Here is a 13,565-nt window from a genome sequence, read left to right as displayed (position 1 = left end):
GTTTATTGGAATGCGAATCGCTGAAGTTCCTGGAATATGTACGAGTAAGCGTGGGTGCACCGTTAAATATTAGTTACAAGGTGTGTTCAAATGGATGACAGTGCAGCAGCACTGTCATCCATTGGTAGAACGAGTATACTTTTGCTGCGCCGAGAGCAGCCAGGAGGAGTTTTCAGTGCTCTCGCCTGAAGCCCCGCCGCGGTGGTCTAGTGGCTGAGGTACTCGGCTGCTGATCCCGCAGGTCGCGGGATCTAATCCCGGCTGCGGCGGCTGCATTTCCGAAAAAAAGGTGGAAATGCTGTATGCCCGTGTGCTCAGATTTGGGTGCACGTTAAAGAACCACAGGTGGTCGTAATTTCCGGAGCCCTTCACTGCGGCGTCTCTCATAATCATATGGTGGTTTTGGGACGTTAAACCCCACATATCAATCAATCGTCTCGCCTGAAAAGCGGAATAGGCGCAGTACGACGAGTCGCGTGGCCTTTGAACGCCATATTCTCCGAATTTTTATTCAACTGGCGAGTGCGGTAGCAACGGTAGGAACCATGTGTGGTTTGAAACCAGTGTTCTTCTGTCTTTCTTTACGGGTGGCAACGACGGCAGCTGGGCGTCTGCCGAACGCGTCATTGCAAAACCAAGTATATTCGGATAATGAAGAACAAGTGATTGACCATTTCCATGCGTATTTTGGCTGCTGCCCCTCAGAGAACATGCCGGGACTTGGGATGTTTCGATCACGTGGTCTCCCCACTGGTCACCCTGTCGACTGTTCTCCGAGAGCATGCCACATTCCAGTGGCAGATCAGTGCTCTGTGCCCCAAGGCCGGATCCAGTTCCTCATTTTAGGGGTGGGGGCGGGGGCGGTCACCTTAAGTTACATACGAGAGGGGGCATGGTCATGACTTTTTTGTTTTTACTAGCAGAAAAACCACCTCATAGCACAAATACTGTTAATGTGTGCTCACAGTGGTTTCTCTGATTCGTCCTAATTGGTGATAGGAGGTGGACCACGAGAACTGACTTGAGGAGGAGGGGTGCTGACAGAGATTTATGGGGGGGGGGAGCGATCGCTCCTACCGCCCCCCCCCCCCGCTCTGAATCCGCCAGTGTGTCCCCCGTCTGCCCTGCCCCTTTACTCCTGTTCTTTCAATAGAATTCCCCATAAGCCACCACATATCACGCGTTGCTATACAGGAAATAATTGTACGTTTAAGGGCTCGTTTTGCTTTCCTAGGTACAATATTAAAGACAACTAAAACACAATGGTGCCAGGAAACGTGTAGGGGATTTCATTAGAAGTAATTTAATGTAACTGTGAAGAAAGAAAAGTGGACGCAAAGATAACGTGCTGCTGGCAGAGACCGAACTTGCTACTTTCGAAACGCGTACGATGCTCTACCAATGAGCTACGGCGACGGTTATCCCTTCTTAATCCGAATTATAGTGTATATATGTGCATTTAAACGTGGAAGCGTCAGTCAGCGCCGCCAGTAGTCATTGCGGCTAAGTGGAACACTCTTCTTTTGCTTGTTGGCGTCACGCAATTCGCGCTATTATTACGAGCTGACAGCTCATAAATAATTCCTCGTATGTTACCTGAAGGCATCGAGTATGCCAGAACGAGACTCTCGCTGCGAATGAAGGAAAAAAAAAACTCCCAAGCATTTCCCCGAGGGTGAACATGGTTAAGTGCGAATACACGGGGTGATGCTATGAGGGGTATTTATTAATTCACACTATTATATTTATTAATCACACTATGGTGCCTTTATGGTGTAATGGTTCCTGGGAATGGCAATTTGATCACACGGGGGAGTTTACGTTAACTCACTGGCGAATGCCAACGGATTTTAACTTTACTCCCCCTCACGACCCGCTCTCGACGGGAGACTGAGAGAGAAGGCGGGCGCGCGAGAGAGAGGGGTGCGCGCGCAGCTGGTGGTGGTAGTGGTTAGAAGATGAGAAAAGGCACCTAATTTCTGCAACCCGGTCGGGAGCACGGCGCAGTGCCTGCGCAGCTGCAGCGAGCGAGGAGAGCGGAGGAGCGAGCGAAGGGGGAGGGGGTATAAGGCGCGTTACTGACACCGATATCAGCGTCGCGTCCGTGGCTTTTTCGGTAGAGCGTCGCGCTGCGGCCCGCCAAGTCCTCTTTCTTTTAAAGCTAGAGAGAAGACTGCGGACGCCGCCGACGGCGGTGGATGGTTTGGGGTCGCTTATAAAGTGTATTCACACTTAAAAAAAGTTTACTTACAGTGTAAGTAAACTTACAGAGGGCACAACGCCGAATTCACACGGCACGTGATAACGCAAAGCAACGCGTACATGCGATAGTTCTAGCGCGAGAACAGAACGACGACACAGAGACAAGAAGGACACGAAGGACACGAGCAGTGTCCTTCGTGTCCCTCTTGTCTCTGTGTCGTCGTTCTGTTCTTGCGCTATAACTATCGTCATGTCATACCAACTAGCTCAAGCTGCCATACTTCTAAGCGTGTGTGCGGTCAGGCGTTAAAACTACTTGAAAGTGAACGTCACCTTCTTATTCTTCTCAGTCAATTGTATCACGTTTGTTTGGCTGACTGAAAAAAAAAAACGAACACTTGAATGTATTACAGTGGGCGATGAATAACCCCTCGCCGTTGTTCATTCTGGCTGAGTGCTTGCATGGTGGTTTCGGGTACCTGTGCTTGCTTGAAAAGACTATTATTAAAAAAAAAACATTTATAAGTTAAAGTTGCACCGTAAAGGTTCGGTATAACGTACGCTTCATTTTTTTTTATTCCCCAATCATTCCAGTGTGGACCGTGACCGCAGCTACTACGTCAATATGTTCAACTCATTGAATGGGTAAGTGCAAATATTTCGAAAAATAGTTGATGAAAATAGTCGTCTCAAACCGGCGTAATAATGTTTTAAACTAACGTCTTGCATCTCGCAACCAGGGCCGCGAGTGACCTCGACTGCGAGAAGCGCCGTGAGTGGCGCTGCCTAACATTCTTGACTTGGAGTTATATATCAACAGGCGTGCTACAACTGTTAACGCACAAGACTTGTGGCTTGTATGAAGCCCATTAGCTTGTATTAAAAAAAAACGATTTGATATTGCTTATACTTCGCTTCCTTCTCCTTTGTCGTTGCATGTGGCCCCTAAGCCGTCATAAACCTAGATGATTTGCGACAATCTCACCAGGATTGCTACCATAATTTCAGAAGTCACTTTTTTCCTTTACGCATTTGATTAGGGTGACTAGAAGGTGAACGCCATCTTTTTCTTCTCCTACTTTTTAATCTGAGTCTATTGTATTGATCTCCCACGTTATACCCCGCCAGCAGGTATAGACACAAAAACATCTGTGCATGCTCAGGTATGCAGCTTCACCTGTGATAGTGTTATACATACATACATACATACATACATACATACATACATACATACATACATACATACATACATACATACATACATACATACATGCATACATACATACATACATACGTGCATACATACATAGATACCCACATACATATACGTACGTACATACATACATACATACATTCATACATACGTGCATACATACATGCATACATACACGCATGCATGCATACATACGTACGTACATGCATGCATGCATACATGCATACATACATACATGAATGCATACATACATACATACATACATACATACATACATACATACATACATACATACATACATACATACATACATACGTACGTACGTACATACATACGCATCCACGTATATCTGCGCTCGGTTATATATTTCATGCCGTTCCTGTGACCTCTAAAAGGCAGCTGTTCTGGTTCGGGGCATAATTGGTGTTTGTTGCTAACGTTCTTTCGGAATAATCTATGCGACGTTTGAAATCTCAAATATCTTTAGCACTCGTCGTGCTAGCGCGTGCCACGTTAGGCCTCAAACGCAAGCACTTTTTTTTCCTTTTGTTTCGTTACTCGTTACTGGACACAATGTAGCGTTGCGTACGTGAGCGACAAGTGGCAGTCGCTTCAGAAGTGATAACTGTGAAGCATGAGCAGGCTATGCTTATGTTCGGCAACCATCATGTGCATTCCATCGTTCTACTATAGTTAGGCAGTGGCAGCGCAGGAACACAAGCCCGCAGCAACACGGTATGACACCTACGATGTTTGTTTCCTCCTCGTGCCCTTGTACTATGTCACTTAATTCCTTACAAGTCTGACAACGAACCACCCAGCCCAACTCAAAGCACTGCTCTGGTTCGATGCATTCGTCTGTCAGCGCTGCCTCGACCACGCTCTGCTTTTAATGCGCACGTCCCGTTGTTGTGTTCCACGTTTACTTTTGACGGCGCGTTTCAAATAACGACTCGCAGCGTTTTGCTACCTGGCGGTGACGTGGACGCCCTGGACTCGAGCTACGGCAGAGCGGGCACCATTCTCACCGAACTGGCAATGGAGGTGAGCTGGGCAGTTGGACCTAGTGAATCGAGCGATCACTCGCGTACCCACTCCCTAAATATGCCTCGGTCACTCACTCACTCACTCTGAGTCAGCTGCTCATTCGCATACTCACTCATTTCCGCCCATTCTCACTCTCTCGCTCACACGCGCTCACTCTCACTCACTCGTTCACCCGCCCCATCAGCCTACTCATCCATTCACACGTTCATTCATCATTCACCCAATCACTCAATCACCCTTACACACAGCTACTTACTCACACGCAATCACCCACCCATCATCTGACTCACTGATTCACTAGCTCCCTCATTCGTTCACTTATACAGTCGGTCACTAACCCTTTCGTACACTCTCTCACTCACTCACTCACTCACTCACTCACTCACTCACTCACTCACTCACAAGTTTCCTTCCCCAGGCGCACAAGAACGGAACACACTTCCCTATTTGGGGAACATGCCTCGGGCTAGAGCTTCTGGCGCGACTCGCTGTTGGCGGCCAGCAGGTGCTCAAAAAGTGTGCCGCCCAGGGCGTCGGCATGCCTCTGGAATTCGCCAAAGGTACGCTGGTCTCATGTGATTGATTATACATTCGTATAACCTGGGTCTGCATTATGTTGTCCCTGTGTACTCTTGCCTTTAGTTGGTATACTTCATATGTACTCTCTCTCTCTCTCTCTCTCTCTCTCTCTACACCCTCTTTCTTGCCCCTATTTCTCCACCCCCAGTGCTGGATAGTAGACCGGATGCTAATATCCGGTTAATTTCCCGCCATTCCTTTTTGTCTCTCTCTTTTATGTAATGATATTTCGATTGGTAGCTCACTATACCTTCTTCCATCCATAAACTTGACTCTTCGTTTGTCTTCCTGTTTGTCGTATACGTATGCTCACACTGACCAGGTGTAATGCTCGTTAAGGCCTTCACGTCAAATAAATGAAATAAAAATGTAGATGCATTGACATTATCTTGATATGCCGGCTTTTCGTGGCACGAGTCCTTTATGTTCAAATCGAATCGTTGGAACGAACACATGACACCACCACAAAATAAGTGTCCCGGCACGGTACAGCCGGTGTTGAAGTGCGACGCACATTTACATATGGGTGCTACAAGGCTATATACCATTCTCCGAGTGGTGGATCGTTTTGGAACCTCTTGCTTGCAATATCTTGCTCAGTTAGTAGTTCCGGCAAAACGAGCATCCTGGCGGAAAGCCGTTCGTCCTTGGTTCCATGTCCGACGGTGCGTATAATTCTCAAACAGGGCCGGACGCAGCAGCCACCTTCGCACCTGCGTTTCGCCTGCGTTTCGCCTGTCCAAATCACCTTCTGTGTGTGTGTGCGTGTGCGTGCGTGCGTGCGTGTGTGTGTATGTGTGTGTGTGTGTGTTTTACATGCCTATTCCGCCGGCGCCTTTTGCCTGCTTATTACGCCTGTGTTTTTCTTCTGAGGAATACACATGCAAAAAATACAAGTGCAAAACATGTGCGCATTACACAGGTGGAAAATACAGGCGGGAGACCCGTGCAAATGGCACTTGCGGAATACACATTCGCTGTACAAACATGGAAGAAACATGTGGAATACATTAGCGGAAGATGCGTTTGCGATGTACAGGCCAAATATATATGCTGAATAGACATGTATAGAAGACACAGGTGCAGAACACGAGCATAGGCTCAATACGCAGATGAAAGATACTGACCGAAGACACGTGCAGGAAGGTTCATGTTGAATACACGGGCAGATGATACATGCAGAATACACAGGCAGAAGGTACATCAGCTATACACAGGTGGAGGTCTTAGTCGGTACACACAGTCACAAGACACACGCGAAAAAACACAAGTAGAAGACATACAGAATGCCCAGGTGAAAGATGCAGGTGGAAGACAGATACGAAAAGGTGTAGGCAAAAGACATGCAGAATACAGACTGGGTACACATGCGAAATACCAAGTGGAAGATACATACCTGAAATGTGCAGGAAAAACACATAGGCGGTAAACATCTGTGTCTACCGTCTGTGTGTAACTATCGGAATACACACGAGGAAAACATATTCGCAATGCACATGTGAGATAAACTGGCAGAAAACATGCCAAATACACACGTGGAATACACAAGTGTTAGTCATAGGCAGTAAACACGGGCCAAAGACCCATGCAGTACACACAGGCGTAAGTCACAGGCGAAAACACATGCGAAAGACATATGTGACGGCAAAATTAGAATACATGGGCGGAATTTTCAGGAAGAGTACATACGCTGAAGACACATGTGAAAGACCAAGGCACAAATCACATGCGTGATACACAAAACATGCATGCGATAGACACAAACAGAAGACACATGCAAACGGCACAGGCATGAAAACGTGCGAAAGGCAAGCGGAAGGCACAAGGGCAATACACATAGGAAATACATAGGCACAGTGGGTATGCGAAAAACACACGTGGAATGCACGGACAGAGACACATTTGAAAGACGCAGGCACAAGGCACATGCGGTATACACCGGCGAAAAACAGATGTGAAATACATAGTCGGATGAGAAAGGCGAACTACGATGCAGCAGACATAAGCGGAATACAGAGTCCGCAACTGTGGATACACAGGGCACACTAGTCGGAGACACAGACGGAAGACAGAAGCCCAAGACACACTCAAAAGGCATATGTGGAAGATACATGCATAATACACTGGTATTGTGCGCGTGTCTTTCGCATGTATTTCGCATTTGTCTTTCAGCTGTGTCATCACCTGTGACTTTTACTGGTGCCTCACCTGCTTTCGTGGCTTTCGCCTGTATCTTCCACCTGTGTTTTGCCTATGCCTTTCGGCTGTATCTCGTATCTGGTTCTGCTGCCCGGGTCTTTCGCCTCTTAACATAGCAGCGACGACGGCAGAAGCAAAGTGTTTACGCTCGTTATGATTCAATGAGTAAATTGTTCACTAATTTACTCTTAATTAGTAAATTGTCCACTAATTTGTCTTAATTCTTGGTTTTTACATCACACCATGACTGAAGATTTCCGTCAGTCTCATCTGTACCACAGCCTTCCGGAGGATTTGGAGAAAGTGCTGAGCTCAAAGCCAGTGACGTACAACGCCCATTATTGGTGCCTCACGCTCCAGGTTTGTGTTAGTCGCAGCAATAGAGAATGTCGCTGCAGCCTGCAATACCTTTTCAACCGCTGTTGCATGCTCAAGGAGTAGCCTGGCCTTAAGAAAAGAGATGCGTGTATCACTGCTATCTCATTCATTTCAAATACAAAACATTTTTTTCAGAAACCAAAAGTATCTGGAGTGTACTATCTATCTATCTATCTATCTATCTATCTATCTATCTATCTATCTATCTATCTATCTATCTATCTATCTATCTATCTATCTATCTATCTATCTATCTATCTATCTATCTATCTATCTATCTATCTATCTATCTATCTATCTATCTATCTATCTATCTATCTATCTATCTATCTATCTATCTATCTATTTATCTATCTATCTATCTATCTATCTATCTATCTATCTATCTATCTATCTATCTATCTATCTATCTATCTATCTATCTATCTATCTATCTATCTATCTATCTATCTATCTGTCTGTCTGTCTGTCTGTCTGTCTGTCTGTCTGTCTGTCTGTCTGTCTGTCTGTCTGTCTGTCTGTCTGTCTGTCTGTCTGTCTGTCTGTCTATCTATCTATCTATCTATCTATCTATCTATCTATCTATCTATCTATCTATCTATCTATCTATCTATCTATCTATCTATCTATCTATCTATCTATCTATCTATCTATCTATCTATCTATCTATCTATCTATCTATCTATCTATCTATCTATCTATCTATCTATCTATCTATTCTTCCTGTGTTTGCTTAGGTATTGCTATTTTGCCTGCGTCGGGTGTAATCTTTGGTCATAAGCGAGGGGGGGGGGGTGCAGTCCGTTTCGCAGTTGTTGCTGCTCTGCCAGCATCACTTCTGCCAAAGGCAGAGCCGACATTAACGTGCTGCTTTTCAAACAGTGTCATACGCTACGGCTAAAGTTACGTGATCTCAAGATGCTGAGGCCCAAATAGGCACTCCCCTTACGTCTTGTGCCCCGCCGTGGTGGTCTAGCGGCTGAGGCACTCGGCTGCTGACCCGCAGGTCGCAGGATCGAATTGCGGCTGCGGCGGCTGCAAATTTTGTGCAGGTAAAATGCTGCAGGCCCGTGTGCTCAGATTAGGGTGCACGTCAAAGAACCCTAGGTGGTCTAAATTTCTGGAGCCCTCCACCACGGTGTCTCTCATAATCATATGGTAGTTTTGAGACGTTAAGAGTACCCCACATATTAGTATTATTGTGGCTTGCTGATGGGTTCACTAGTTCTGGGTATCGTTGGCTAACTCTGGGATAGTACAGGCTAACTGTCGACCAGGATTGTTAGATAATGTGACAAGGCGTTCCTTTTTGGTGTTGTGACCCAGGACTTCGAGGCCTTCAAGCTGGGCAGGTACTTCAAAGTTCTGTCTACGAACAAGGACTTGCGAGGCGTGGAGTTTGTGTCAACCTTAGAAGGTGAGTGAATGATCAATGCTAGCTGTGGAGTGATTAAGATGACGGAACAACTGCAAAGCACCGTACAGTGCACGGCTCGATCCTCGACGGGAACTATATGACACACACGACAGGCTTGAATTTTATTGAGATAGCAATTATATGGACACCATCAACTGGATTTTGCCGTCGGCGTTGCCGTCACTCACCGTATATGTGTACGTATCTATATATATATGAACACGCAAGAAAGAAAAAAAAATAGAATCCGGTGCACGGAATCGAAACTGGGGCCCCTGAGACGTGAGTGCGAGGCGTCAACCACCGAGCCACCGAGAAGCTCGTCTTTCAACGTGCAAACGGCAAGGTAGTCATATCTACCACTTACCGCTCGTGATGGGCATCTCGGGGGGGGGGGGGGGAAGGGGGCGCTATCGTGTTTTCAGCATTACCAGCAAGATGGCGCGTTGAGCGCGCGGCGGCGCGCGTTCTCATCTCCCAGGCGTACTTTGCCCCTCAGAGTGGAGAAGGTAGATGCTCGCTTCACGCACCCTTACCTCGCATTGAGGATGATCATTCGTCTTGGCTGACGTTGGGCTTTCACTAGATTGTTTCTGTTGTAGCTACCGGGCGCACAAAGGTCACTGCAATCGTTGCACCGTCTCCGTTTGCGAAAAGGGCGCGCTTTTCGGACACAGCGAAAGTAACAACTGAGACATTCGCGTTCATGTGTCCAGTGAGTACGTTTCGTGCGTCATTTGTGCGTGAGAAACATGGGGCAGGTTTGGATCTGCTTGCCATTCGGTGCGTGACCTTCCAATTTGTTGCTATCGCGTTCATTGCTTCGCCTTCGCGGCAGAGCTGTGGCGTTTTTTTTTTCGTTGCCTTGATCGTACGTGGGCGTAGCGCCACTCGTGTAACATACGGGCAGACATTCGTCACACACACGCACGCCTGTAGCATCGCGAGGGCCTGCAGGGAAAGTGTCACGAACCAGCAAAGAGGTTGTGCATGAGTTTTCGTTTCATGTATTAGAAGTTTATTTGAAGTGAAGTTTTTTTTATTTTTCTTTCATACAAAGGCCTCCACTTTCTTATGCATTCTGACATCATAAAGTGCAAAAGTGTAAATTTGGAGTTAGCCGTATTTGCAAGTATTACTCAAGGCTGCTGTTAATCATGCAGCGGTGACAAGATACAAACCATTATAAAAATACGAACTGATACAAAATACAAACTTAAACGAAGCACAAATCAGTTTGCGGGATCAAACATTTTGCAGGCGCGTATGCCACCTAAGAGGCTAGAGATAAATTGACGCAATCCACAGACGACATTATGAACAGTTCTCTATTAGCCGAAAAGGCTCATGGAGCTGGGTATATAAGAAAATTTTCACGTGATACTGCTGAAGGCTTCAGACGAAGCGACACTATAGCCATAAAACTAATTTATGGCTTCTTATCTGACGAGGAGTTGTGCTGGCCCAGACATTTTGGAGGGGCGTAGGACACACAGGAGGCTTCACGCAAATGGTTTCACGCATATACGAATGTAGACATGGTTTGCGATATATATAAGATAAAAATAATAACAACAAGAAAAACCTCACAGAAAAACATCTTTGCGCCGTGCCGCAGCAATCTCGTCCCCGGTGTTTGCGGTCCAGTTCCACCCGGAGATGGCGGCGTTCGAGTGGGGAACCAAAACTCCCGGACGACGCCACCTTTACCACAACAAGCACACCGCACTGTTCTCGCAGTACCTGGCCAACTTCTTCGTGGAGCAAGGTGCGACTACGATACGCATTCTCGTTACAGAAGAAGTGAAATGATGCTGCCATAACGCGCCGAGCTGAGTTCGTTTAAAATAATAATTTAATTAATTAATTATTCCACCAATCAGTCTGCGGGAAAATCAGTCCATCCTCGTTGCAAAGTGACACGAAGCTGCCATGTCCAAAACGCGCTGAACCTTATCCCTTTCGATAAATCAATCAATCAATCAATCAATCAATCAATCAACCAAGTGAGTAAATCAGCCGATAAATAAGTAAATATAGACAAAAGCTTCACTTATGATGATAACTGTCTAGCGAATACGGTGAAGTGGCACGTAGCCTTGAAACTCTCTGATGCTCCCGCTGAAGTCATATCCCAGACGCGTTACGCCGATCGAAGCTCACCGTGTGGATTGAGACGACGTTGCACATATGACTCTATTTTGCAGCCCGTCAGAACAACCACTGCTTCCAGGACGCCGAAGAGGAACGCAGAGCGCTGATATACAACTACCAACCTCTGTTCTCGCAAGAAGTGTCCTATTTCACTCAGATGTACGTCTTCAACTGAAAAAAAAGAACAAAACAAACAAAGAATCTCATGATTACAAATAAGCAGCGCACGACGTTTTACACAAAGAGAGACGATAGGGACACCAACTCGCCCAACTTTCGGTGTTACTAAACAAAGAATCTGCCTGCCACCCGCAACTGGCACCCACCAAACTGTGCGCCTGATCTGAGAACGGCTACCCGTGAACGCGATGCATCGTCGCCAAGACAGTCGGCTGATTGGTCCATGCTGAGCCACATCACGTGACCTGGCAGAAGAAGGCTGGTAAAAAGACTACCGCGTGTGTGGTGACGAGACGATGGTTTAGTAAATTACGATACACGTTCTAAAAAGTTGAGTTAGATATACGGTTTGAATATACGTTCTTTACATTCTAAATTATAAACGCTCTTCGCTTCGTATTATGTTAGCTTGACGTTTGGTCGGAATATGTTACTGCGTAAGAATGAAACCCTATGTGTATCTGCCCAGAATTGCTTGTAGATGCGGCAATCTTCCCATTTGGTCATACGACAGCTGCCGCCTTGAAATTCTCTAATGCTGTCAATGGGAAAGTTAAACAAAAATATTTTCTTTCTTAATACAAAAATAAAGGTAACGACAACATTTGCCATATGAAAAGAACTGCTTATTTGCTTTTGATTTAGGTGTAAAGGTGATCTTTAATTGGACCACCACAATGTGCAAATTGCGTCTCAATATGGACGAAAATGACAATTTTGCGAAATTTTGTGATCTTTTCTCGTAAAGTTTAGCAGCTGGAGAGGTCTCCAGGTATTTTTTCCTCAAAATGTACTTTCTATGGAGTAAGTATTCACTACTCAGTTATTCATACAAAGTGCAGTATTGCGATAGAAAAAAAAATGCAAATATAACACATTTTGGCTAAATATTTGGAGGTGTATGTGCCAGTAAAATTGCACCAATGTTACCGAGCTTCAAATACCTTACACAAGAACCTTTACTTAACATGTGCACCAAATTTGGTATATAAAGAAGGAGCGGTGCTTTTAAAATATTCTTTTCCCACAAACGACAACCAAACGGCATGCCGGGAAGTTCAGAATGCAGCCCCGTGACCAAAAATTTTTTTCTCTCTGAAATGTTCAAGCATTTCGCTGTTTTCAGCGCAGTAAATCAGCACGATTCTTTTTCGGATACATTTGATATGGTCGCCAATATGGCTGGTACGTATGGCGTGGAATGACCCATATTAGGAAACCCTATGTTAACACTGGCTGGTAGTCGATAACGACTCTTACGCACACGAAAAATCATCGGAGATGCGCCGAGGATGTCTTGCGCGAAAAGTCGTTTCCATGGCAACACCAACCTTATCTACGAAGATGGGGTGGCTTGCGCGTGTGTCGCCGATACGGCTGGCTTGCTCGCTGGCGGCAGTGCCATAGAGAAATGGCAGTGCGTCGTCTGCCACCATGCGGCCCATAACGCTGGTTGTATGCTTCGCGGCTGCTGTCGCCTGCTGTGCTGCAACGGACAGACCAATTATAGGTTCGTATGCACGTATGCAGTCGGCGTTTTTTTTTTTCTGTTTTGCGGGTTCCTGTCCTGTGAGGGAGCTGTATCAGGAGTGGGATTATAGCATGCTGAAAGGACCGGAACAAGAAAAAAAAAAAAAACAAGAGCAGTAACAAGCATGTACAGCAATTGCGGTAGGGAGATTTTGGGACGCATAATGTTCTTAAACAAGAACACTCACAAAGTCATTAAGCGGGGGGGGGGGGGGTGAACGAAGGCTTCCAGACGTGAAATTCCATAATAGTAAAGTTCGGCGAAAGGAGCTATACATAAATGGATCTGTAAGTGCAAAAATAAAGTAAGATTAAATTCTCAGAAGTTAAACATGGCGGAAAGCTTTGTGAGGGACGGACAAGCTGTGTTTAAAATGCGTTGTGACACGTTAAAAAGTTTTAATGATTCTACATTACGGTGCATCGAAAAGGGTTCTGAGTTTAGTTCATGGAACGATGACGAGCTGAGAGGTAGCGGGATTCGCTGTATGTTTTCTTCGCGTGTCACGAACGTTTACGGACAGCTGCGTACGTGAATCGGCTGAGACGTGAGCTAAGTTCGAGCGCGTTCTCATAAGTGTGGCCGAAAGTGTTTGCTCGGCGATAGGCACTATCATAAGCTCATGATAGCGCTTTTCGCTGAGTCCTTGGTACATGTGCTTATGC

At 45.9% G+C, this 13,565-nt stretch overlaps 1 protein-coding gene across 1 annotated transcript in view; it reads left to right on the top strand.

Annotated features, from left to right (window-relative positions):
• Positions 1–13,565, top strand: part of LOC119179291 (gamma-glutamyl hydrolase) — a 42,050-nt gene that overhangs the window by 7,280 nt on the left and 21,205 nt on the right. Inside the window, exons 4-10 of the mRNA XM_075869953.1 lie at positions 2,797–2,847; positions 4,375–4,459; positions 4,881–5,022; positions 7,494–7,600; positions 8,945–9,035; positions 10,654–10,803; positions 11,243–11,362. Coding sequence (XP_075726068.1) covers positions 2,797–2,847; positions 4,375–4,459; positions 4,881–5,022; positions 7,494–7,600; positions 8,945–9,035; positions 10,654–10,803; positions 11,243–11,362 — 746 coding nt within the window. The remainder of the gene's footprint in view (positions 1–2,796; positions 2,848–4,374; positions 4,460–4,880; positions 5,023–7,493; positions 7,601–8,944; positions 9,036–10,653; positions 10,804–11,242; positions 11,363–13,565) is intronic.

The sequence above is a fragment of the Rhipicephalus microplus genome, chromosome 7 (genome assembly GCF_043290135.1).
Source record: "Rhipicephalus microplus isolate Deutch F79 chromosome 7, USDA_Rmic, whole genome shotgun sequence".
NCBI lineage: Eukaryota > Metazoa > Arthropoda > Arachnida > Ixodida > Ixodidae > Rhipicephalus > Rhipicephalus microplus.
The sequence above is the reverse complement of the archived record's forward strand: the minus strand, read 5'-3'. Positions and strand labels throughout refer to the sequence as shown.